General features: G+C 37.6%; 1 protein-coding gene across 3 annotated transcripts in view; it reads left to right on the forward strand.

The window, feature by feature from the left end:
• Positions 1–24,861, forward strand: part of ABCB7 (ATP binding cassette subfamily B member 7) — a 121,921-nt gene that overhangs the window by 47,806 nt on the left and 49,254 nt on the right. For 2 of the 3 annotated variants that reach the window (XM_081567898.1, XM_081567900.1), the window contains exons 2-3: positions 17,410–17,487; positions 19,538–19,624. In XM_081567898.1, the coding sequence (XP_081424024.1) occupies positions 17,410–17,487; positions 19,538–19,624 (165 nt within the window). The remainder of the gene's footprint in view (positions 1–17,409; positions 17,488–19,537; positions 19,625–24,861) is intronic. The other variant, XM_081567899.1, reaches the window with a different exon arrangement.

Here is a 24,861-nt window from a genome sequence, read left to right on the forward strand (position 1 = left end):
TGCACTTGAGAAGAAAGTGTATTCTTCTTCATTTGGATGGAATGTCTTAATATACCAGTTGGGTTCATCTGGTCTAATGTGTCATTTAGTGCTTGTGTTTCCTTATTAATTTTCTGTTTTGATGATCTGGCCATTGGTTTGAGGTGGTGAAGTCCCCTACAATTGTTACTGTCGATTTCCCCTTCAATGTCTGTTAGTGTTTTTCTTATGTATTGAATATTACTATGTTGGGTGCATAAATATTTATAATTGCTTTGTCTTCTTGGTTTGATGCCTTGATCATTGTGTAATGTCCTTCCTTATCTCTTGTAATAGTTTTTATTGTAAAATCTATGTTTTCTGATATAAGTATTGCTGTTCCCACCTTCTTTTGATTCCCATTTGCATGGAATATCTTTTTCCATCCACTAACTTTCAGTCTGTATGTGTCTTTACGTCTGAAGTGGGTCTCTTGGAGGCAGCATGTGCACAGATCTTGTTTTTGTATACATTCAACCAGTCAGTGTCTTTTGGTTGGAGCATTTATTTATTTACATTTAATGTTATTATCGATATGTGTGTTCCTGTTGCCATTTTTCTTAATCGTTTAGGGTTTTGTGGATCTGTTTCTTCTCTTGTGTTTCCTACTAGAGAATTTCCTTTAGCAATTGTTTTAAGACTGATTTTGGTGGTGCTGAATTCTTTTTCTTTTTTTGTGATGAATTCTTTTAAATTTTGTTATTCTATAAAGCTTTTTATTTCACCTTCACATCTGCATAAGGTCCTTGCTGGGTAGAGCAACCTTGGCTGTAGGTTTTCTCTTTCATCACTTTAAATATATCCTGCCACTGCCTTCTGGCCTGCAAAGGTTCTACTGAAAAATCAGCTGTTGGCCTTTTGAGGACTCCTTTGTATGTTATTTTTTGCTTTTCAATGTGTAGAGGGGAGTCCCGGATGGTGGAGGGCCAGTCCAGCAGGCAGACAGGGCCTCTGGAAGGGTGAAGGGACCTGAAGAGGATGGGGACATAGGAGGCGGGAGGAAACCAGAGAATAGAGGCAGACCCTGGGGCCGGGGCTCCCAAATGGCAAAGGACTGGGCCTGGAGGAGGGCCCTGGAGGGGGGAGGTGGCCCCAAAGGGTGGAGGTGGTCCAGAAGGGCAGAGGGCTCAGCCTGGGGGCCTTAGGGAGGCTCCCCAGGGCTGAGTTGGGTTAGTGACACTAGGCTGTTCCCTGTTCCTGCGACCCTGCAGGTGACTTCCCAAGCCAGCAGGCATTTTTCTCTCCTTGCAGGAGCCTCCCCCCTCCCTCTTACATCCACTGGGCCCACCCAGGTGGAGAGGTCCCTGAAGAGTGTAGTATGCCCCAGAGGGTAAAGGGCTCTGCAGGTAAATAGAGAGGGCCCTGGAGGGCAGATGTTCAAGCCCCTGGGCTCCAGAATGCATCCCAGGGCCAAATGAAAGGGGAACCCCACGGGCTTGCCCAGTGGATCTTTCTATCCCCTCAGAGATCTCTCCCCTCCCAGTGGAGCAGATACATCTCTCTCAGTACCTAGAAGCTTCCAAACTGCTGCTGGTGCCAGAACTTCCCCCTCTTCCCAAGCAGCCCCTCAGTCACAGCAAAGTTAAAGGGGAACCCAGGGGCTTTCCCCAGTGGATCCTCCAATCCCCAAGGATCCCAACCCCTCCCAGGCAAGCAGGCACACTGCTCCTAGTGTCCAAAGGTGGCCAAACTGCCCCTGGCACCCAAACCACTTATGGCATCAGAACTACTCTCCTTCCCCAGCAGCCTCTCATTCCTGAAAAGTGAAAGGGGGAACCCCTTGGGCTTTTCCCAGTAGATCTTCCAACCTCCAAGGATACAACCCTTCCCAGGTGAGCAGACAGCCTGCTCCCAGGGCCCAAAGGTGCCCAAACTACCCCAGGCACCCAAATTTCTTTCAGCACCAAAACTGCTCCCCCCCCTCCAGCAGCCCCTCAATCGCTGGTCCCCAGGCCTCGAGCTTCTCCACTTCCTCCTACCTGGTACCTGTTCTCTCCGGGTCTCTTCTGGTCCACTTGTCTGCAGTAAGTTCCCCACTGGCGCTTGTTAGGTATTCTAGGTGTGGGGAGACACAGATTCCATGTCTTCCCTCACTGACATCTTGGCTCCGCCTACCTGTTGATTTTCATATGAAATTACTTTGGCTGAGATTTTATTTATTTTTTAAAATTTATTTATTTTAATTGGAGGCTAATTACTTTATAGTATTGTAGTGGTTTTTGCCATACATTGACATGAATCAGCCATGGGTGCACATGTGTTCCCCATCCTGAACCCCCCTCTCACCTCCCTCCCCATCCCATCTCTCTGGGTAATCCCAGTGCACCAGTCCTGAGCACCCTATCTCACACATTGAACCTGGACTGATGCTCTATTTCACATATGATAATATACATGTTTCAATGCTATTCTCTCAGATCATCCCACCCTCGCCTTCTCCCATAGAGTCCAAATGATTGTTGTATACATCTGTGTCTCTTTTGCTGTCTCGCATATAGGGTTATCATTACCATCTTTCTAAATTCCATATATATGCGTTAGTATATTGTATTGGTGTTTTTCTTTCTGACTGCTTGTGGTTATGAGGTGCAAGGGGACTTTACTGTGTCCTAGTTTTGTTGTGTATTTTGTTCATAAGTTCTGTTCTTTGTTTTGTATAGTTATCTGTTTGTAATATGAGAATTCAAGATGAAAATATTATGATTCTACTACCTTGTTGTCTCCTCCATAAGTTTTTAAACTATTTTTCCTCTATTGTGATTTTAAAAAAAAAGACATATAGACTGAAATCTACCCTCTTAAATTTTTTTTAAGTGTTTAGTACAGTACTGTTAATTTTAATCACACTGTTTTATGAGAAATCTCTAGGACTTTTTTCATTTTGCATAACTGAAACTCTATGTGTATTGAGCATCAACTTTCCATGTCCTACTTCTCCCTGTCCATGGTAACCACATTACTTTCTGCTTTTGTGAGTTTGACTACTTTAGATACCTCATATAAGGAGCATTATGCAGTATTAGTCATTCTGTGACTGGCTTATTTTACTTAGCATGATATCTTCCAGGTTCATTCATGTCACCACATATGACAAGATTTCCTTTCCCTTTTTTTTTGGCCATGCTACATGGCTTCTGTGATCTTAGTACCCCAACTGTGGATTGAACCCAGGCACGAGGCAGTGAAAACATGGATTCCTAATGAATGGACTGCCAGGGAATTCCAAATTTCTTTTTTAAGGATGAAAAATATTACAGTTTGGATATATCATATTTTCTTTATCTAGTTATCTATCTATGAATATTTAGGTTGCTTCCAGAATTTTGGCTGTACTGAAAATGCTGAAGTGAATATGGGCATGTAAATATAACTTCAAGCACCTGATTTCAATTCTTATGGATAAATACTCAGATCTGGGATTGGTGGATCATATGGTGGTTTACTTTTGAACTTTTTGAGAATCCTCCATATAGCATTCTGTAGCAGCTGCACCATTTTACATTCCTACCAAAAGTCCACAGAGTTCCAGTTTCTCCACTTGTTTTTTTTGTTTTGTTTTGTTTTTCCATAATGACCATTCCTAACAGGTATAAAGTGATATTTTACTGTGGTTTCTATTTGTATTTTCCTTCTCCTATTAATTTCTAATTTCAGTTTATTTAGAACAGAGAAGATACTTTGTATGATTTTAATCTTCTTACATTTGTTAACATCTGTTTTTTGACCTAATATGTGGTTATTCTTGAGAATGTTCTTTGTGCAGTTGAGAAGAATGTCTATTCTGGTACTGTTAGGTGGAACATTTTCATTTGTCAGTTAGGTCCATCTGGTCTGTGGTAGTGTTCACATTCCTTCATTTCATGTTGAATATACGTATGTTTATCAGTTATTGAAAGTGTGATATTAAAATCTACTGTTAATATGTTACTATGTATTTCTCCCTTTGTTTCTGTGAAAGTTTGCTTTATGTATTTAGGTGCTCTAATGTTCGGTATATATATATTTATAACTTACATGTTCCTGGTGAATTGAAACTTTCATTATTATTATATTATGTCCTGCTTTTCCTCCCATGACAGTTTTTGGGTAAAAATTTATTTGGTCTGATACAGTTACCATTTTCATGGAATATTTTTTTCTGTCCTTTCACTTTTAGCCTAAATGTGTCTTTAAGTCTAAAGTGAGTTTCTAGTAAGACAGCATATGGTTAGATACTGATTTTTTAATCCATTTAGCCATTCTGTGTCTTTTAGTTGGAGAATGTATCCATTAAAGTTTAAAGTAGTTACTGATAGATAAGAACTTAACCATTGCCATTTTTGTTAATTGTGTTCTGTCTTATAGCTCGTTTGTCCCACTTTCCTTGTTTCCTTTGTGTTTGGTTGGTTGCTTTGTTTTTTGTAGTAATATTTTTTGATTCTTGTTTTCTTTTATGTATATTCTATAGGCATTTTCTTTGTGGCTATCATGAACTTTCATTAAACATACTATATTTTATGCTTAACTTCACGTTGATCACTTATAAAAACTAGTTTTACCATCTTCCACACACACACCTTATATTTTTGATATCAGAATTATATCTTTTTATAGTTATTGTTTATGGTTTTTTAACTCAAGTACTAGAAAAAGTGATCTTTGTACCACTTTTACATTGTTGCAGCATTTCTTTGTCTATGTCTTTACTTTTCCCAGCTGCCTTCATAGTTTCACATGTTTTTGTGTTGTTGTTTAGTGTCCTTTTGTTTCAACTTGAAGAACCCCCTTTATGATAACTTATATCAGGTCTAGCATTGACAAACACCCTCAGTTTTTGTTTATCTGTAAGTCTTTATCTCTCATTTTTTGAAGTAGAGTTTTACTGGATATAGTATTATTGGTAGGCATTTTTTTTTCTTTTCATCAATTTGAATACATCATTCCACTCCCTTCTGGTCTGTGAAGTTTCTGATGAGAAGTCTGCTATATGTCCTGTTGGGGCTCCCTTTTATGTGATGAGTCATAATCTTTCTGTGTTTAAAATTCTCACTTTGGAAAAAAATTCTCTTGGTCCTTGACTTTTGATAGTTTGATTATAATGTCTTGGTGTGAACTTCTTTGGATTCTTCTTTGGATTCATCTTTAGTGGTCCTTTTTAGGCTTCTTGAATCTGGTTGTCCATTTCCCTTTCCATATTTGGGAAATTTTCAGCTCTTATCCTTTAAACAATCCCTTTATGTATCTTTCTCTCTCTCTTCTAGTTATGAGATTCCCATAACATGAAGGGTGATTCATTTTATGTTGTAATTTAAGTTCCTTAATCTTTCTGTGTTCTTTTTCATTCTTTTTGATTTTTACTCTGACTGGATAATTTCAAATGACCTTTCTTCTTATTGGCTGATTCTTCTATATGGTCAAATCTGATCATATATATTGCATATTGCGTATATTATTGAACCCAGGCATTGAATTTTTTAGTTCAGTTTTTGTATTAAATATCTCCAAATTTGTTTTCTTTTTTATATTTTCTCTCTCTTGATAGTCTCATTCATCCATAATTTTCCCAACCTCATTGAACATTTTTATGACAGTTATCTTGAACTTTTTGTCAGGATAGTCATACACCTTGATTTCATTAGTATCAGTTTCTGGAGCTTTATTTTGTTCCTTTGATTGGACCTTATTCCCATCTTTTTGTGTTCCTTTTAGCTTTGTATTGATGTCTGCACCTTTGAAGAAATAGCCATGTCATCTAGTCTTTATGTGCTGGCACTGACAGGGAAAGACCTTCACCAATCATCCCAGCTCAAAATTCTGGCAACCTGTGTTTGTAGATTTCCAATTAGAGTGATTGGTTGGTTTCTCTTTTCAGAGCCTCATAATCTCTTGCTTGCTCTGGCGTCTGTATGCTGTATTGCTGGTTCTCTGAAACAGTTGTACATCATCAAGGTAGTTTTTTTGTTTTTAGCTGTACCAGATATCTATTATATGCCAGGTCTAATCTGCACTCTGAGTTGGTTAAGACAGAAACCAGCCTCTAGGACAGCCCCCTGAAAAATCAGAATATTGGATGCAAACTCCACTCCTTTCTCTCCCTTCAAAAATAGAAGCCTCGAGTTGTGAACCTTCTATTCAAGCTGAGTATGCCACCCACAGCACACTGCTTTGCCACTTTCCATCATTCTCAGCATTCGCCAGGCATCCAAACTATGCTGGTCCTGTCAGAGCTTCAAGTGAAGAGAGATAGAAACTAGTCTCTTGGGCAGCGCTCTGAAAGTTGTGTATTGAACACATGTTTCTTGCACTCCTTTCCTTCACTGTCAGAAGGGAGGCCTCAGGATGCGTGCCTCCTTCCAAGTACACAAATCCATGCCAGCTTTCCTTTGTTCATAGCTGCCTGCAAGCATCTAAACCATTCTGGTCCATCAGCATTCTGAGTAAGCTGAGAGAGAATCCAGTACCTTGGGCAGCACTCTATAGTTCTGAGATGTGGATGACACGTTACACTCCCTCTTTTCCCCTGAAGGAGAAGTTGCAAGTCTGAGTAATCTGTCTTGGCACTGAGCTCTGCTGGGTTGGGGGAGGGGCTCATGTAGATAAAGTGAATTTGGACATTTTGTTTCATTGCAGCTGTTCTTGATTTTGTCCTTGTTGGGGGTTACTTCAGCTTCTTCACTGTAATATGGAATTCTCATGAAAGTGTTTTGGTCAATGTTGTTGTTCAGTCACTCAGTTGTGTCTGACTTTCTGCAACCCCATGGACTGCAGGCTTCCCTGTCCTCCACTATCTCCTGGAGGATGCTCAAACTCATTTCCGTTGAGTCGATGATGCCATCCAACCATTGCATCTTCTGTCGTCCCCTTCTCCTCCTGTGTTTAATCTTTCCCGGCAACAGGGTTTTTTCCCATGAGTCAGCTTTTTGCATCAAGTGGCCAAAGTATTGGAGCTTCAGCTTCAACATCAGTCCTTCAATGAACATTGAGGGTTGATTTCCTTTAAGATTGACTGGTTTGATCTCCTCATAGTCCAGAGGACTCTCAGGAGTCTTTTCCAGCACCACAGTTCAAAAGCATCAATTCTTTAGCAGTCAGCTTTCTATACTTGATCTTAGCCAAAAGGCCGAGAAGCAATCAGCCTTCTTTTTGCTCCATACATGACCAAACATCCATACATGACCACTGGAAAAGCCATAGCTTTGACTATATGGACCTTTGTTGGCGAAGTAATGTCTCTGCTGTTTAATATGTTGTCTGGGTTAATCATAGCTTTTCTTCCAAGGAGCAAGCATCTTTTAATTTCATGGCTACAGTCCCCATCCACATCATATTAAATAATGCTAATATACTTTTGTGTTCCTTTATTTATCTTTCATTACTTTTTAAAAAATATAACATTTCTACTCTTAAGAGGTCCTTATTTTCCCATGTACCTCCTGCCCTGGACTCTCTTCCTAGACTTTTATTCTTTCTCCTGCTTGCCCCATTATCTCTTGCTCCAGGCATCTGCAGCTAGTGTGTGTACTTTATATACTTTACGACAAACAACATTAAACACTTGCAACCCAAAGAGAGTTCTGAAGGATGCACAACAAGGTAAGCCCCTGAGCAAGGTGTTCAGGAAGCTGCCAGACAGTTTAAAAAACACAGCTACAATTCTTTGAGCAAGGACCCTCACATTTCCACCTCTGGTAGCAGCCAGCCATCTGAGGAATGAGAGATGCTGTCCATCACCATAGCTACCTCTGATCTGGGGAATGGGATATGGTAGGTGGGTATGCACAAATGTCATAATGCTCTCTGTTGAAATTTAGCAATTTCTTTCCTCATTATGCAATTCCCAGGTTGCTCTACATTTTTTGGTCGATTCCAGAAGTTTTAGAAAAATTGTTTTTGTCAGTTTTTGACAGCTTAATCATTGTTTTAGTGGAGGTACACTTTTTTGAAGTTTCATATTCTGCCACTTTTGATGATATTGCCCTTTATGTTTAACACACAGTTGCATTGACCGAAAAAAAGCAAACAAACAGTGGAATGTCTTCCTTGTTAACAACAGAAAAATTAACCTAGGCATTTCAGGGTTATCAATCAGGAAGAGTAAATTCAGTTCAGTTCAGTTCATTGCTCAGTCATGTCTGACTCTTTGGGACCCCATGGACTGCAGCACGCCAGGCTTCCCTGTCCATCACCAACTCCCAGAGTTTACCCAAACTCATGTCCATTGAGTCGATGGTGCTATCCAACCATCTCATCCTCTGTCGTCCACTTCTCTTCCCGCCTTCAGTCTTTCCCAGCCTCAGGGGCTTTTCCAATGAGTCAGTTTTTTACATCAAGGGGCCAAAGTATTGGAGCTTCAGCTTCAGCCTCAGTCCTTCCAATGAATATTCAGGATTGATTTCCTTTAGGATGGACTGATTGGATCTCCTTGCAGTCCAAGGGACTCTCAAGAGTCTTCTCCAACACCACAGTTCAAAAGCATCAGTTCTTCAGCACTCAGCTTTCTTTATAGTCCAACTTTCATATCCATACATGACTACTGGAAAAACCACAGCTTTGACTAAACAGACCTTTGTTGGGAAAGTAATATGTCTGCTTTTTAATATGCTGTCTAGGTTGGTCAACTTTTCTTCCAAGGAGTAAGGGTCTTTTAATTTCATGGCTGCAAGCACCATCTGCAGTGATTTTGGAGCTCAAGTAAATAAAGTCTGTCATTGTTTCCATTGTTTCCCCATCTATTTGCCATGAAGTGATGGGACTGGATGCCATGATCTTTGTTTTTTGAATGTTGAGTTTTAAGCCAGCTTTTTCACACTCCTCTTTCACTTTCATCAAGAGGCTCTTTAGTTCTTCCTCACTTTCTGCCATAAGGATGATGTCATCAGCATATCTGAGGTTATTGATATTTCTCCTAGCACTCTTGATTCCAGCTTCTGCTTCATCCAGCCTGGCATTTCACATGATATACTCTTCATATAAGTTAAATAAGCAGGGTGACAATATACAAACTTGACATACACCTTTCCCAATTTGGAACCAATCTATAGTTCCATGTCCAGTTCTAACTGTTGCTTCTTGACCCGCATACAGATTTCTCAGGAGGCAGGTAAGATGGTCTGGTATGTCCATCTCTCTAATAATTTTCCACAGTTTGTTGTGATTCACACACAAAGGCTTTGGTGTAGTCAGTAAAGCAAAAGTAGATGTTTTTCTGGAATTCTCTTGCTTTTTCGATGATTTAGAGTAAACTCACTAGATCCAATGACAATGTTAATATTGTTAGTATTGATAATGTTAGAACTGTCCATCTCCATTCCACCACTTACTAGCTATATGAATTTGAGCATGGTAGTCTTTCAGAGCCTCAGTATCTAGTTTGTATAATGGGAATAGTAATAATAGTAAATACCCTGTAGGACTATAGTGGGAATTAAATGAGATAATGTAGTATTAGGCAAAAGGCCAGCCAAATAATGATTGTTTAGTGAATGGTAGCTGCCGTGGTTCTTATTAAAAATGGTTACAGTAAAGCTGCTTTTCCCCTCCAAGTACTATCCAGGCAGACCCTGCTTAGCTTCCAGTATCAGCAAGATCAGGTGCGGTCAGGGTGGTATGGCTGTAGACAGTATAGCTGCTTCTAATCCATGTTGCTTCATAATGCAAAAGTATCTCAGCAAACAAATCCAAATTAAAATACAAAAATGTGATAAAATGCTAACTACTCTGCTACTGCTGCTGCTGCTGCTGCTGCTAAGTCACTTCAGTCGTGTCCGACTCTGTGCGACCCCATAGACGGCCACCCACCAGGTGCCCCCATCCCTGGGATTCTCCAGGCAAGAACACTGGAGTGGGTTGCCATTTCTTTCTTCAGTGCATGAAAGTGAAAAGTGAAAGTGAAGTTCTCAGTCGTGTCTGACTCCCAGCAACCCCATGGACTGCAGCCCACCAGGCCCCTTCCATCCATGGGATTTTCCAGGCAAGAGTACTGGAGTGGGTTGCCAGTGCCTTCTCCATAACTACTCTGGCCTTTAGCTAATCTGCTGTTCTGTTCTGGGCTAAGCATCTCAAGGAATGAACTAACATTTAAGGGTATTTTTGGGTGGATGATGGTGGAAAGGTGATCAAGATATGTCCTACCTTTGCATTGGTCTTTCTGTGATATTTATGCCCGCATCTGTTAGCTTTAGCTTATAAACTTTGAAAACGTAATGAACACTTATTTAAATTTGTTGTGTACAGTGTGTAAGGTAAAAACCTTTTTGTATTTGCAACTGTGTATCCAATTTAAGAACGTTAATATGGCAATGTAGAGCAAGGTTTATTTACTCTTGAAACAGTTTTAGAGTGACTTTAAGGCTCTAGGTTGCTTCTCTTGAAAACATTTGGAAAAATATACAGCTCATAAAATGCTTGTAAGAGAGCTGTCAGTTTTCTTCCTGACATCATATGAAAACAAGTGTTCTAGCCATTGTATGAATTATGGTCACCTTGTGAATTTTCAAAGTGCAATTGAGAAGAAGAGTGGATAGTTTTAGAAAAAACTCAACAGTTTTCAGGGCTCAAAGAGAGAAATGAAAGACAGCAAAATTAAGAAATTTTTGTGTATATATTTTTGAAGGGGTGCAGTATCTTTTGAAAAGGTTCCTTTTTTTTCTTTTGTGAAACTAAGTCAGTTGTTTTGGACAATAATTGTGTTATCAGAAATATTACAGTTGTGTTCTCCTGTCTCTGTTCAATAAGACCATGAGGAGATAATGGAGTAGAGGCTAGCAACTTCTCAGGTTTGAGTGCTACGAGAAGAACTAGACTAATAGTTTAAAAAAATAGGCAGATAGAAGAGAAAGAAAAATCTACTAGCACATTATAAGAGAGAGAAAAGAGGTAGCAAAACAGTAAAGAGGAGACACCCATGTGGAAGGGAATGGCAGATTGCTATCAGCCCCAACTATGTTTACCAACCTCTATAGTAGAACTTAACTTTTAGCATGCTAGAAAGAAATTTAATATGAATAAGTCTAAAGGGGTTTAAAATTCACAAAACCAAATACCTTCCTTAAAATACCTTTTTCATCTAGTGCTCATCTGAAGCTTTTTGGGTATCATTAATAAGTTCTGGAGTTGGTTTTATGTTTATATCAATATTTTAAATCTTTACCTATGTTATAAGCAAAGATTATGTCTTTTCTACCAAAGGACTGCCTGTTACTAGATTTTGTTGGAATGCATATAAAGAAAACTACAGTATTTTGAATATGACCTGCATAAGTGAGCCTTGCAGAATGACGCAAGTAAATGAAAACCCTATCTTGTATGAATTTAGGGTAATTTTCCCAGGTGATTTGCTCACCAGTGGTAATCTGATAAATCGGTAAAAAGCAACAAACATAATGAGAGCATTTATAGAAAAATATTACTAAACGAAAGTGTCAGATTTGCTACTGATTCAGATTGTCCAGCAATGAAACTTAAGAGTTAAGAAACGTACTTCAGAATTTTCTCCAAAGTCCATATTAATAAATATAAAAAATGGAAGTTGAAACTGTAAAGCAGCAAAAAATAGGTCCAATTATACTTTCTCAACTTCTTTCATATTATCTCAGCATTCCAGCTGCACTGTGTGTAGTAATGTCTCCATTCTGTGCACAAACACAATAGGGCTAGGAATCTTAGAAGCACAGAGATTTATACCAGTTTCCTAAAGTTCTTGGAAGTCAGCCCAGTGAAATAATCCACTAATTAAATGTCTCTAAAATATGCTCTTAGTGAATTACTTTTAATATGATAAGGTTCTCTTCATGTATTTTCTCCCTAATTTCATCATTTAAAATGAACTGGTTCTGAAGTTTTGTGTGTTTTTTTTGTTTTTTTGTTTTTTTTTTACCTTTTAACATTGAGTCATTAGTTTTTATTGCCCTGAATTTGGCAGATGCCTTGTAATTCTTTATTACTTTATTAGCAAACAGCATGGAATTTCCCACCACTTAGATGAAACATATGAAACAGTTAACAAGTTTCATGATGACAAAAATGTGATGACAAAGAATTTCTTATATGAATGGGGAATGAAGTCTAAACTTTGTTCACAGAAGTTGCCTAAACAAACATATGAACAGTTTTTGTGCAAACTACTATATAGGCCTGCTGCTGATGTTATGCCTTCAGAGACATAAAAGTTGGTAGATAAAAAGGAAAAGGGGAATTCTGTGAATAATTTTTGTTCATGAGTTTATTTTTTGTGATAGTGATTTTTTTTGTGGAAGTGTTTTGTTTTGCTGTGTCATTATGAGAATCCTTAGAAGCTGCAGGGATTTTAGAAATCATCCAGAGCAGGAGGCAGCTGAAGGGAATTTTAGAAATCATCAAGAGCAGGTATCAGTAGTTAATGGCCATTGGGCCAAGTCCAGTATGCCATCTATGTTTGCAAGGCCTCTGTGCTAAGAATTTTTTTTTAACATTTGTTAATGGTTGGGAAAACAATCAAAAGAAGAATAATTTTTTTGACAGATAACAATGATTTGAAATTCACATTTCAGTGTCCATAAGTAAAGTTTTATTTGAACATAGCCACACATTTATTTGTGTTATCTGTGGCTGTTTTTATGCTACAGCAACAGAGTTGAGTAGTTGTGACACAGGTGATATGCCTGCAAACCCCAAAATATTTGCTCTCTGGCTCTTTAGAGAGAAAAAAAAAAACAATTTGACAACCCCTGTTCTAGAGTCATCAAATTTTGCAGCGATGTAGTTCGATGATTTTGTAGTTTAATGAATGAATACTTAGGTGATGTGAGCTGCCCATAATCCTTGAGCTATGTTTCCATTTATTCATTCACTTAACACACATTTATTGAATATCTAACATAATGAAGGAAATTCTTTATCCTTCAACTTACAATTGAGAAATACAATTACAAAATCTAAAAAGTCAGTCTAACATTTTCTTTCCTCTTCTTCTTCCATTCTTACCCCTCAAGTCCTCCACCCACCTCTCTACTTACTTCTCTCCTTTTCTTCATCCACTCCTGCCCCCTGCCACTCCCAGCTAGTTTTGAAGAATTGGGAAGAAAACCAAGTTCAGATAGCATTTATCTCAGACTTTTAAACTTTTAAAGTGAGATAAATGTAATTTTAAATTATGATAGTTTCTTTTTAAAATATATTGAGAGCTTAATTTTAAGTGTTTGATGTTTTTTAATGATCAAATGATAACAGTATTCATGCATGACTGTTTGATATTGTTAAGTGATACATGCATCATGGATGGATACTTGTAAACTTAGTTTTGTTTCCAATTGACAATTTATACATTGCTCTTTAACCTATTATTAGGTAATTCTTCAAGTGTCATAAACACTGAACATAACTTGTATTATGAAAAATAACTATTCTAAAAAGGATACATTTGGGCTTCCCTGGGGACTCATTGGTAAAGAATCCACCTGTCAATACAGGAGACATGGGTATGATCCCTGATCTGGATAGATAGCACATGCTGTGTGCACCACAACTATTGAACCTGTGCTCTAGAACTCAGGAGCCACAACTGCTGAGCCCATGTGCTGCAACTACTGAAGCCTGAGCACTCTAGAGCCCGTGCTCCACAACAAAAAAAGCCACTGCAATGAGAAGCCTGCACACCACAACTAGAGAGTAACCCCCACTCACTGCAACTAAAGACTGTGCAGCAAATAAATAAAAAGGATACAATCATAATTAATAATCACTAAAGAATTATATAATAGGATTATTTTTAAATTTTAATTAATTAATTTATTTTTTCACTGTGATGGGTCTCCATTGCTGCATTGGCTTTTCTCTAGTTGCAGTGAGCAGGGGCTACTCTCTAGTTGTGGTACGCAAGCTTCTCATTGAAGCGGCTTTTCTCATGCAGAGCTTGGTCTCTAGGGCAAGTGGGTTTCAGTAGTTGTGGCACGGTGACCTCTAGAGCATGGGCTCAGTAGTTGTGGCTCCCAGGCTCTAGAGCACAGGCTCAGTAGTTGTGGTGCATGGGCTTAGATGCTCCACGGCTGTGGTATTTTCCCAGATCAGGGATTGAACCTTTGTCTCCTGCATTGGCAGGGGGATTCTTTACCACTGAGCCACCAGGGAAGCCCAATAGGATTATTTTTTTAGTAAAATGCAATTTTTATCTTAAAGGAAAAATGTAATTGGAATAGGTTTGCTTGCTTGAGTCTTAGTCTCATTACATGGAGGTAGTTCTGTCTGCTAGATTGATGGTTTTAGTGTTGATAATATTTTTGTAAGTAATAATTGAATGTCTACACATAGTAAGATATTGTGCCTATGCAACTGTCTATCGAAGATTAATATTTATATTAATTAGTGGACAAATAGTGCTGATCAAAATGAGAGCATACGTTATTATGCTTGGATGCCACAGAATCTTTGACTTTTAGGCTCTGCCAGAATTTCTTCTTTTTTAGGTAAAATAAACATGACTCTCCAGTGTTTTAACCTGTCTGCCCAGACTGGCAGATTGTTATTTCCAGTATACTGCATTTGTATAGTATCTGTGTACATTGGTCGTGTCTATTATTTTCAGTAATATATGGTTTATTTCTGCGTGTGTCTTTTGAGGGGTGGGGTTATAAATAAAATCACATGCTAGATTTGTTGAAGAAATAAGTATAATTCAGTTAAGCTTTTTAAAATCCAGTTAATAACTGCAGCATTATCATTTTATTCCATAAAAATCACAGAATTTGAGAGTTAACAGGGACCTTAGAGCATCTAGTTCAACCCTCTAATTTTCTAATCAAGTTTTAAAGAATTAATCATCTTGTTTTCTCTTGTTTCCCTACTTCATTTTTTGACTTTTTAAAAAATTTATTTATTTTTTAATTGAAGGATAATTGTTTTACAGAATTGTATTGGTTTCTGCCAAACATCAACCTGAATCAGCCGTAGGTATACATAGGTCCCCTCTCTCGCCTTCTCCATTTTTAACTAATTTTTTTTTGCCATAAACTCCTTTCTCCAGCGTTTTAATAGTAGAGGTAATCCCTAACTTACAAATATGTTGTGTTTCGGAAGTGTTTGTAAGTCTGTTGTTTAGAAATCAGAGCATTTTTTTTTGTAGAAATAATATTTTAAATAGTGATGGGACTAGACCTCAAAAGGAGTTAACACATTATGTGACTGTTGTTTTTGCTTTTGCAATGAAAGATGTTTTAAATGATTTTCTCTGGGGATCAGGAAAGAGATGACATTGTAGAGGAGCATGTCAAGGTCTTTCTTTTTATCTGTTATTTCTTAGGTGGGGTAGTGAATACATATTGTATTCATTATTTTCCGAGCTTTTTATATGCCTGAAATAGCTCATAATTTTACAGTGCTATCTTAGTATGAAGTTCTGTGTGAATATGAACATTTAAAAATTATTTACATTGAATCCTGATGTATAAGGGAAATATGGTTTGATTAGAGAAGGATAAAGAGATAGCTAGAAAATTTGAAGGGATTTTATGGGTATTTTCAGGGGCTTACTTAGATTTTACGGTAAATTTTCTTTATTTTGACTAATGTCACTTTAGAAAGTATGTTTTTGTTGTTAATTTGAGTGTATCACCAACATTTATCTTTTACCTATTGGCCATATAGAGGCAGTGTTTTGAGAGAGAATAAAGAAGATAGATAGTCATCATGAGATAACAGGGCAAATTTTGAAAGGCAAAGAAGATTAAATTGTATATGCATGTGTAAACATGTGCGATATCTTACTTGACTTATAGTTACTTGAACTGGGGGGTTATGAAAAATAGGAAAATGAGGGAGTAAAGCTTGTTTGAGGTCTTAGCATGGTGAAAAACTGTAAGGAGAATAATTGACATAAGCACCAGAAAGGCATCATTGCCAATAGAAGTCTTGTAGAGATTTGAGGGTACATTGCATGTTGCAGGAGCTTGGACTTGGCAAGACAGTGCAAATAGCTATTAATATTTTTGAAATTTTTATAATTTAGGGAATCCCTATATATTTACAAGTATGTACTCAGTTGTGTCTGACTCTTTGCGACCCCCTGGACTGTAGCCTGCCAGGCTGCTCTGTCTGTGGAATTTTCCAGGCAAGAATACTGGAGCGGGTAGCCATGCCCTCATCCAGGGGATCTTCCTGACCCAGGGGTTGAACCTTTTCTCTTGCATCTCCAGCGTTGGCAGGCAGATTCTTTACCACTGCACCACCTGGGAAGCCCCTATTTACAAGTATACATAAACAGAAACTGCTCCCACTGATTACATTCTAGAAAACAACTGAGTTAATTTTCTCAATAATTTGGTTAGCTTTTTTTTGTGTGTATGGAGGGTTTTTTTGGTTTATTTAATTTTTGCTCTTTTGCAGTGTACAGCATTGACTTTTAAATGAAAACATTAATCATTTCTACCACTCATTTGTAGCTTAGGGAAAGCCCACATACTACCTGCTTTTTGGGAGATTCTTAACCTAAAATGCAAATTTTTCTTCACTAAATTGATGGTGCATTTTAGAAGGATGTATGTCCATTTTACGGAGAAGGCAATGGCACCCCACTCCAGTACTCTTGCCTGGAAAATCCCACGGACAGGGAAGCCTGGTAGGCTGCAGTCCATGGGGTCGCTAGGAGTCGGACATGACTGAGCGACTTAACTTTCACTTTTCCCTTTCATGCACTGGAGAAGGAAATGGCAACCCACTCCAGTATTCTTGCCTGGAGAATCCCAGGGACGGCGGAGCCTGGTGGGCTGCTGTCTATGGGGTCGCACAGAGTCGGACACGACTGAAGCGACTTAGCAGCAGCAGCAGCATGTCCATTTTAGAGATGTCTATTTTTTTTTTCTGCTTTCTTTCAACTCCACTTTTGGAATATTATCAACACAACAGATTGGCCCAAGAGTCCATCACCTGGTTATAAACCTTGACAAAACTGATCTTATGACCATTATCTAAATTTAGCATTCAGAGTTAAGACTAAAGAAGGAGCACATAATAAAGTGCAGTAAAGGGAGGAGTGTTTGAAAAGAACAGAGAAACCATTTAAGAAAAAAAAATGGGGTTGAAGACTTCAGAGGCTTTCAGAAACAAAGAGAAACCTAGGGAGAAAAAGGGTAAATGGAAAGTACAATTTGATATTTTTAATGGGTAATATAATTTACTTTATATCTGGACCACATACTTTTTGCCATTTTAGATATGTGTTAGAAGCATAACCATCTTTCTCATGTTGGCTATGGTTTTACTTTATGCATGTTTATGAACAGTAATCCCCATAGACAGAGGAGCCTGGTAGGCTACAGTCCTTGGGGTCGTAAAGAGTTGAACATGACTGAGCGACTAAGCACAGCACCTGGACTATAAAAGAAATATTTGAATATTAATTGTGCACTCTGAAATTTCTGACCTCTTTTTTATTCTTTTCTGCAGATCTCAGAGTTATTAAGACGTACTACATGGCAGAGACTAGGAAAAGGCAATTCAAGAGAGTTATTAGTTGCTACAAGGGTAAGATGAAGCAGACATTTCTTCTACATATAGCTAGGAAAAATGTGTAAGCCCTTTGAGCATTTTTTAATTTATATTACATATTTTTCAAATAATTTTCCTTTTTATTTTTTCCCCCTAAATACTGGCAAGATGAATAACAAGATACATTTCTGCTACTGGAAATGGAGAAAGAAATCTTGATATTTTTCTACCCCTGGAGAAATATATTTGAATCTTTTGAGATCAATGCCAACAAGAGTAACGCTTTTAGAAAATTTTTATTAATGTAATGGCAGCTTGTTGATGCTTAAATTTATCCTGGTAATTTGTATGTGATGTATGGAATGCTGTACATTTTTTAAGTGAGTAAAGTTTCTTTTTACCTTAGAAGATGTTCACATAGCAGGATATCAAGGGACTCTGAGCTTATTAGAGTCCGTGGGGTAGGTAATGCTGAGTTTACATGTTAAATGAGGGTTGATTTTCATTGCTAATGTAAGTGAAAGACACCTTTAAAAATTCTCAGTGCTTTAAAATGAGACAAATAAATCTCTTAAGATAGAAAGACTAGAAAATTAGAAGACAGTCTAGCTCCTGAGTAGTACTTCCTTTATTTTTTCTTTCTGTTTAACAGTTATTTCCCATTAAGATACAAGGCATTGTCCTAATTTATGCAGAAGCTGTAGAAATGAATTAGGTTTTCCATTGTTAAAGTTTTAAGTTAAGGGAGAATGTGTTCCATCTTCTCATTGTTTATGACACCACTGTTTATTTATATTTTATAAATATATAAAATATTTTGCTTTGTTGATGACTTCATTATCTTGTGAGTTATTTGCCAGACTCCTTGATATAACTTATTAGTCTTTTAAAGGGAAAAAAATGTCACGAAATGACATTATCACAGTAAATATTACTTTTTGATGTTTTTCCTTTAAAAATGCTTTATGATTGTTGATCCAAAAATCAATGACCCATTTATGGCAGTTACTTTTTGGGTCTCAACTGATGAGAACAAGAAGGTACTTTTAATTTCTGTAATTCCACTTTCATAGCTTGGCCCTGAGCTGATACTCTTAGGATTCAGTATTGATACACAGTTGTGATTGTAAAGAACTGTGCCCTTGTTCACTAATTATTATTATGGCTACTGAAGAAGCATTATTATATCCATGTACTTTATTAAGTATTTTTTTGAGGAAACTTTCAAATTAGCAAGCCTAAAATTTTAAAAAGCTTAATCTTTACTATATTTATAACTATTATATATTTTCCAAATGATTTAATTTTTGTTTTTTTAAACTGATCAGTAATCTAGGGCCTTTTAAAAAATTATAAAAGGCAAGATGTTTGGATATTTTCAAGACTAGTTGAGAAATTTGTAGATAGCTTTGTTTTATAAACTAATTCAACAAGCCCATGTGCAAGACATGGTGGTATGGGCCATAGGAGATACAAGGATATGAGAGACTGTCCCTAATCTAAGAAATTTACCATGTAGGAGTAAAAACAAAAGATTTATGCAAATTACTGTAACATAAGATAGACTGACGTAGTTAAAGATACTTTGTTTCTCTCTCTCTCTCTCTATATATATATATGCAAGCCAGAATAATAAGAATGAGTTATATAAAATCAACTATATTGAATTATAAAGCAAAAGTGTTATACACATGGAAAGCAAGTGGGATACAGTTAATTAACTGTATTATATACTTGCCAGTGATAAGAGTTAAGGATTACACAGTACTTAGTAGCAAATGACAATAAGAAAGCTGGTATAAATCACATAGAAGTACATTACAAGTTAAATCTTTTAAATATTAATTTCAAAAACTATTTAGAGAAAGTAACTTCTGTATGAGTAATTTGTTATATCTCAATATTCTTTGTGTAAGTGTATCTGTAAGCTTATTATGAAGGCATTTTACTTAGCTATGCTAGGCTCAAAGCTATGCCTCTCAATTTGTTGGGGGGACATTCATCAGATTAGACTGCCTAAGTCAAATTTTTAAAGATCTGAGATTCTTTAATAGCTAATGGATGGCTTGGTATTATCTTCAACTAGGCTCTCCAGGCATGGCCACTGATAGAAAAGAGGACATGTTGGCATGGTCATGCAGGAGGAGGACTCCACACAGACCCGAAAGAAGGGGTAAGAGACAATAACAAGTACCTTAAAATTCTTATAGCTGATTGGAAGATAGCTATAATTATATATAATTATTATATTCCAGAATATTTTGATTGACTCATGTAACTGCAGATTTTCTAATACAAAACCATGTGGTTATGTAGATGAGTTTTTCTCAGGCTTAAGACAAAAAATGTCATGATTGACTAAAAAATAAAAAAGTTACCAACCTAAACATTTTAGTTCTTTATTTTAAGTAGTATTTGTTGAGGTTATTTGTTATTATCATCTATCCTTATGAGATAAATTACATTTAGCTGTTACAAGTAGTGTGTGTGTGTGTGTGTGTGTGTTAATGATAACATTTTCCCTTCTATATTCTTGGTTTAGAAAGATTTCTAGAATGTCCCCTAGCTTCATGGTAAATACTCCATTTACCAGATCCATTTATTTAATTATCCATTTTCTTTATCATTATCATTATACTGACAAGATTAAACAGTAGGGTCACTGAAATCAAAAGATTGAAATTGCACTACACTTTTTCTAAGTGAGTGGAACTGTCATTGGAATACTGTTATACAATTCTCCATCTGGCCCTCTTTCTCTAAGTTTGCCTTTATTTTCTTCCTCTAACTTCACCCAACCAGTATATACATGGTATCTCTAAGTAGAAATGATATTTTCAGGGTTAGTGGCAAGTGAACAAATTTTATGTAAAAGCGCTCTCTAAATTTCAGAGAGGAAAATAAATTTTAGTATTTTATTGGTGGGAGGTGATTGGTAAGAAAATCTTTCCAGTGCTTTTCTCCCTGTTTCTTTAATCCCCCATGTAGCTTCTTTCACAGAATTTAAAACACATCACATTCATGTTTCTGTCCCATTTTTACATATTAACATTTGTCCTGGTTGTCTTTAGAAACAGTGCATTATAAAACAGAATTTTAAAAAAGAATATAAATACTGAAATTTGTTTATCGTATATTATTGATATATGGATATGGCATGACACCATACTGTTTGCATCACTCTGTCAGCTTTCAGGATTGTCAGCGAGGCCTCTTAAGGATAGTTTATAAGTAATGCTCTAAACATACCAAAAATATGTTGAATAATGCAGGAAGAGGAGTCATGTCTCTTAGACTCAAGCAATGTAGACTTCAAGATAGATTCTTTATTCACCAATAAAATAAAAGCAAAGCAAAACTCATTGTAAATCTTTATATTTGGTCTCTTTTTCCTTTGTTCCCTGCCATCTTTGTGTTACTTTAACCTCATTAGCTAAAAGTAATCAGAGAACAATAAAGCATGAAGGCACACCAGAAAAGAGGCAGTGTTGTTGTTGATCAGTCACTAGGTTGTGTCTGACTCTTTGCAACCCCATAGACCGCAGCTCTCCAGGCTCCCCTGTCCTTCACTACCTCCCAGAGCTTGCTCAAACTCATACCAGAAGAGGCGGTGTGGAGTTTTACTTAAGAGCCTGAGCTATGGAGACTGACCGCCTAGATTTGAATCTTGGCTCCATCACTTCCTACTGGAAAGACTTTGAGCAAGTTACTTAATCTCTGTATATATCAGTTTCTTCATCTTTAAAATGGGGATGATAAACACAGCAAAGGGAATTTGAATGATTCACACCATTCAAAGCTCTTGAATAGTGCCTGTCACAGGAAATGTTCAGTAAATATTACCTGCCGTTACTACAATGTGAGATTATTGTAAGTCCTATACTCTACTATTATCCATTCATTTTAGATGTATGTATTATTGAATACCTGCCTTGTGCATAACTATGTTAAGTAACTGGAGATACAATAATGAACAAGACATAGTCCCGGCTATTGAGAAACTTAACAGCTTATTTTTTAATTTATTATTTATTTCCTTTTGGCTGTGCTGGGTCTTCATTGTGGTGCATGGGCTCTTCATTGCTGCTTGCTGGCTTTCTCTGGTTCCAACAAGTGGTGGCTACTCTCTAGTTGTGGTGAATAGGCTTCTTGTTGCAATGGTTTCTCTTGTTGTGGAGCATGGGCGGTAGGGTGTTTGGGCTTCAGTAGTTCTTGCACACAGGCTCAGTTACGCCATAGCATGTGGAACCAGGGATTGAACCTGTATCCCCTGCATTGGCAGATGGATTCTTAACCACTGGACCACCAGAGAAGTCCCCAGAAACTTAACAGTTTAGATGACAGAATATCTAAAGTACCATCTAGAAATTTTATCACCCTACAAATTATAGATTTTACCTTATAACCAACCAAAATTTTTATCGCTTTCCTTTCTGTGCATTTATACTTGTATGTTCCAAAATTTTAATAAGCATTAGTAATTCTGCTCAGAAGGCATTTAAATCATCTGTTTATCCATTGTGGCTATACTAAAGAGGTTGTGGAAAAAAAAAGTGGGAGTTTCACTATTTGGAAGCTCCTCTTTTTAAAATAGATGAATTAAAGAATTGCTTGTTTTATAATAGAATCTTCAAATTTTTGAAAGATTTAGGGACTTTACCTCTGCATTTAAACTTTTTTATGTGCCTCTTTTAAAGAAACATCTATTAGTATATTTAGATAATCCTATTACTATATTTAGATAATTAGTATATTAAATAGTATTTAGATAATATTTGTATATTTAGATTGCTGCTGCTAAGTCGCTTCAGTCGTGTCCGACTCTGTGCGACCCCATAGACGGCAGCCCACCAGGCTCCGCCGTCCCTGGGATTCTCCAGGCAAGAATACTGGAGTGGGTTGCCATTTCCTTCTCCAGTGCATGAAAGGGAAAAGTGAAAGTGAAGTTGCTCAGTCGTGTCCGACTCCCAGCGACCCCATGGACTGCAGCCTACCAGGCTCCTCCGTCCATAGGATTTTCCAGGCAAGAGTACTGGAGTGGGTTGCCATTTCCTACTTCAGGAAGATAATCCTGTACTAATAAATACATCCCCAAGAAAAAGAAATGCAAAAAAGCAAAATGGCTGTCTGAGGAGGCCTTACAAATACCTGTGAAAAGAAGAGAAGTGAAAAGCAAAGGGGAAAAGGAAAGATATACCCATTTGAATGCAGAGTTCCAAAGAATAGCAAGGAGAGATAAGAAAGCCTTCCTCAGTGATCAATGCAAAGAAATAGAGGAAAACAATAGAATGAGAAAGACTAGAGATCTCTTCAAGAAAATTAGAGATACCAAGGGAACATTTCATGCAAAGATGGGCACAATAAAGGACAGAAATGGTATGGACCTAACAGAAGCAGAAGATATTAAGAAGAGGTGGCAAGAATACACAGAACTGCACAAGAAAGATCTTCACGACCCAGATAATCACGATGGTGTGATCACTCACCTAGAGCCAAGACATCCTGGAATGTGAAGTCAAGTGGGCCTTAGGAAGCATCATGACGAACAAAGCTAGTGGAGGTGATGGAATTCCATTTGAGCTATTTCAAATCCTAAACGATGATGCTGTGAAAGTGCTTCACTCAATATGCCAGCAAATCTGGAAAACTCAGCAGTGGCCACAGGACTGGAAAAAGTCAGTTTTCATCCCAATCCCAAAGAAAGGCAATGCCAAGGAATGCTCAAACTACCACACAATTGCACTCATTTCACACGCTAGTAAAGTAATGCTCAAAATTCTCCAAGCCACGCTTCAGCAATATGTGAACCGTGAACTTCCAGATGTTCAAGCTGGTTTTAGAAAAGACAGAGGAACCAGAGATCAAATTGCCAACATCCGTTGGATCATCAAAAAAGCAAGAGAGTTCCAGGAAAACATCTATTTCTGCTTTATTGACTATGCCAAAGCCTTTGACTGTGTGGATCACAATAAACTGGAAAATTCTTAAAGAGATGGGAATACCAGACCACCTGACCTGTCTCTTGAGAAACCTGTATGCAGGTCAGGAAGCAACAGTTAGAACTGGACAAGGAACAACAGACTGGTTCCAAATAGGAAAAGGAGTATGTCAAGGCTGTATATTGTCACCCTGCTTATTTAACTTATATGCAGAGTACATCATGAGAAACGCTGAGTTGGAGGAAGCACAAGCTGGAATCGAGATTGCTGGGAGAAATATCAATCAGCTCAGATATGCAGATGACACCACCCTTATGGCAGAAAGGGGGTCGCAAAGAGTAGGGCACGACTGAGCAACTGAACTGAACTGAAGAGGAACTAAAAAACCTCTTGATGAAAGTGAAAGAGGAGAGTGAAAAAGTTGGCTTAAAGCTCAACATTCAGAAAACTAAGATCATGGCATCTGGTCCCATCACTTCATGGCAAATAGATGGGGAAACAGTGGCTGACTTTATTTTTCCGGGCTCCAAAATTACTGCAGATGGTGATTGCAGCCATGAAATTAAAAAATGCTTACTCCTTGGAAGGAAAGTTATGACCAACCTGGACAGCATATTAAAAAGCAGAGACATTACTTTGTCAACAAAGGTCTGTCTAGTCAAGGCTGTGGTTTTTCCAGTAGTCATGTATGGATGTGAGAGAGTATAAAGAAAGCTGAGAGCAGAAGAAGTGATGCTTTTGAACTGTGGTGTTGAAGAAGACTCTTGAGAGTCCCTTGGACTGCAAGGAGATCCAACCAGTCCATCCTAAAGGATCTCAGTCCTGGGTGTTCATTGAAAGGACTGATGTTGAAGCTGAAACTCCAATACTTCAGCCACCTAATGTGAAGAGCTGACTCATTGGAAAAGACCCTGATGCTGGGAAAGATTGAAGGCAGGAGGAGAAGGGGGTGACAGAGGATGAGATGGCTGGATGGCATCACCGATTCAATGGACATGAGTTTGGGTAAACTCCGAAAGTTGGTGATGGATAGGGAGGCCTGGCGTGCTGAGGTTCATGGGGTCGCAAACAGTTGGACACGACTGAGCGACTGAACTGAACTGAGTAAATACATGAATAATGTAGAACTTAATATAAGGACCACTTCCCTTATTTTCCTTGACATTTTATCCCCAATACTGTGGGAAAAGTCTTCCAGTTACTTTGTAAATTTTTCCATTGGATATCTACTCGGCTTTTTCTTATCTTTTGTCTTAGCTTTTTATCAAGGTACTGTTATCCCTAACTGTGAAAGCATTAGCTCCTTTTTAAGTGTAAAGTTATCTTCATTGATTGAATACTGTCAGAAGCTAGTAGTATTGAAAGAAAGATGAGCATTTACTAGAGCAATCAGAGGCTTTGATATAAATATTGGTATAATCAAGTGAAATAGCAACTTAGGGTATTAAAAAATTGAAGACTGGGGAGAGAA

This window comes from Giraffa tippelskirchi, chromosome X (assembly GCF_054371585.1).
Source record: "Giraffa tippelskirchi isolate mGirTip1 chromosome X, T2T-mGirTip1v1.2.pri, whole genome shotgun sequence".
Classification (NCBI taxonomy): domain Eukaryota; kingdom Metazoa; phylum Chordata; class Mammalia; order Artiodactyla; family Giraffidae; genus Giraffa; species Giraffa tippelskirchi.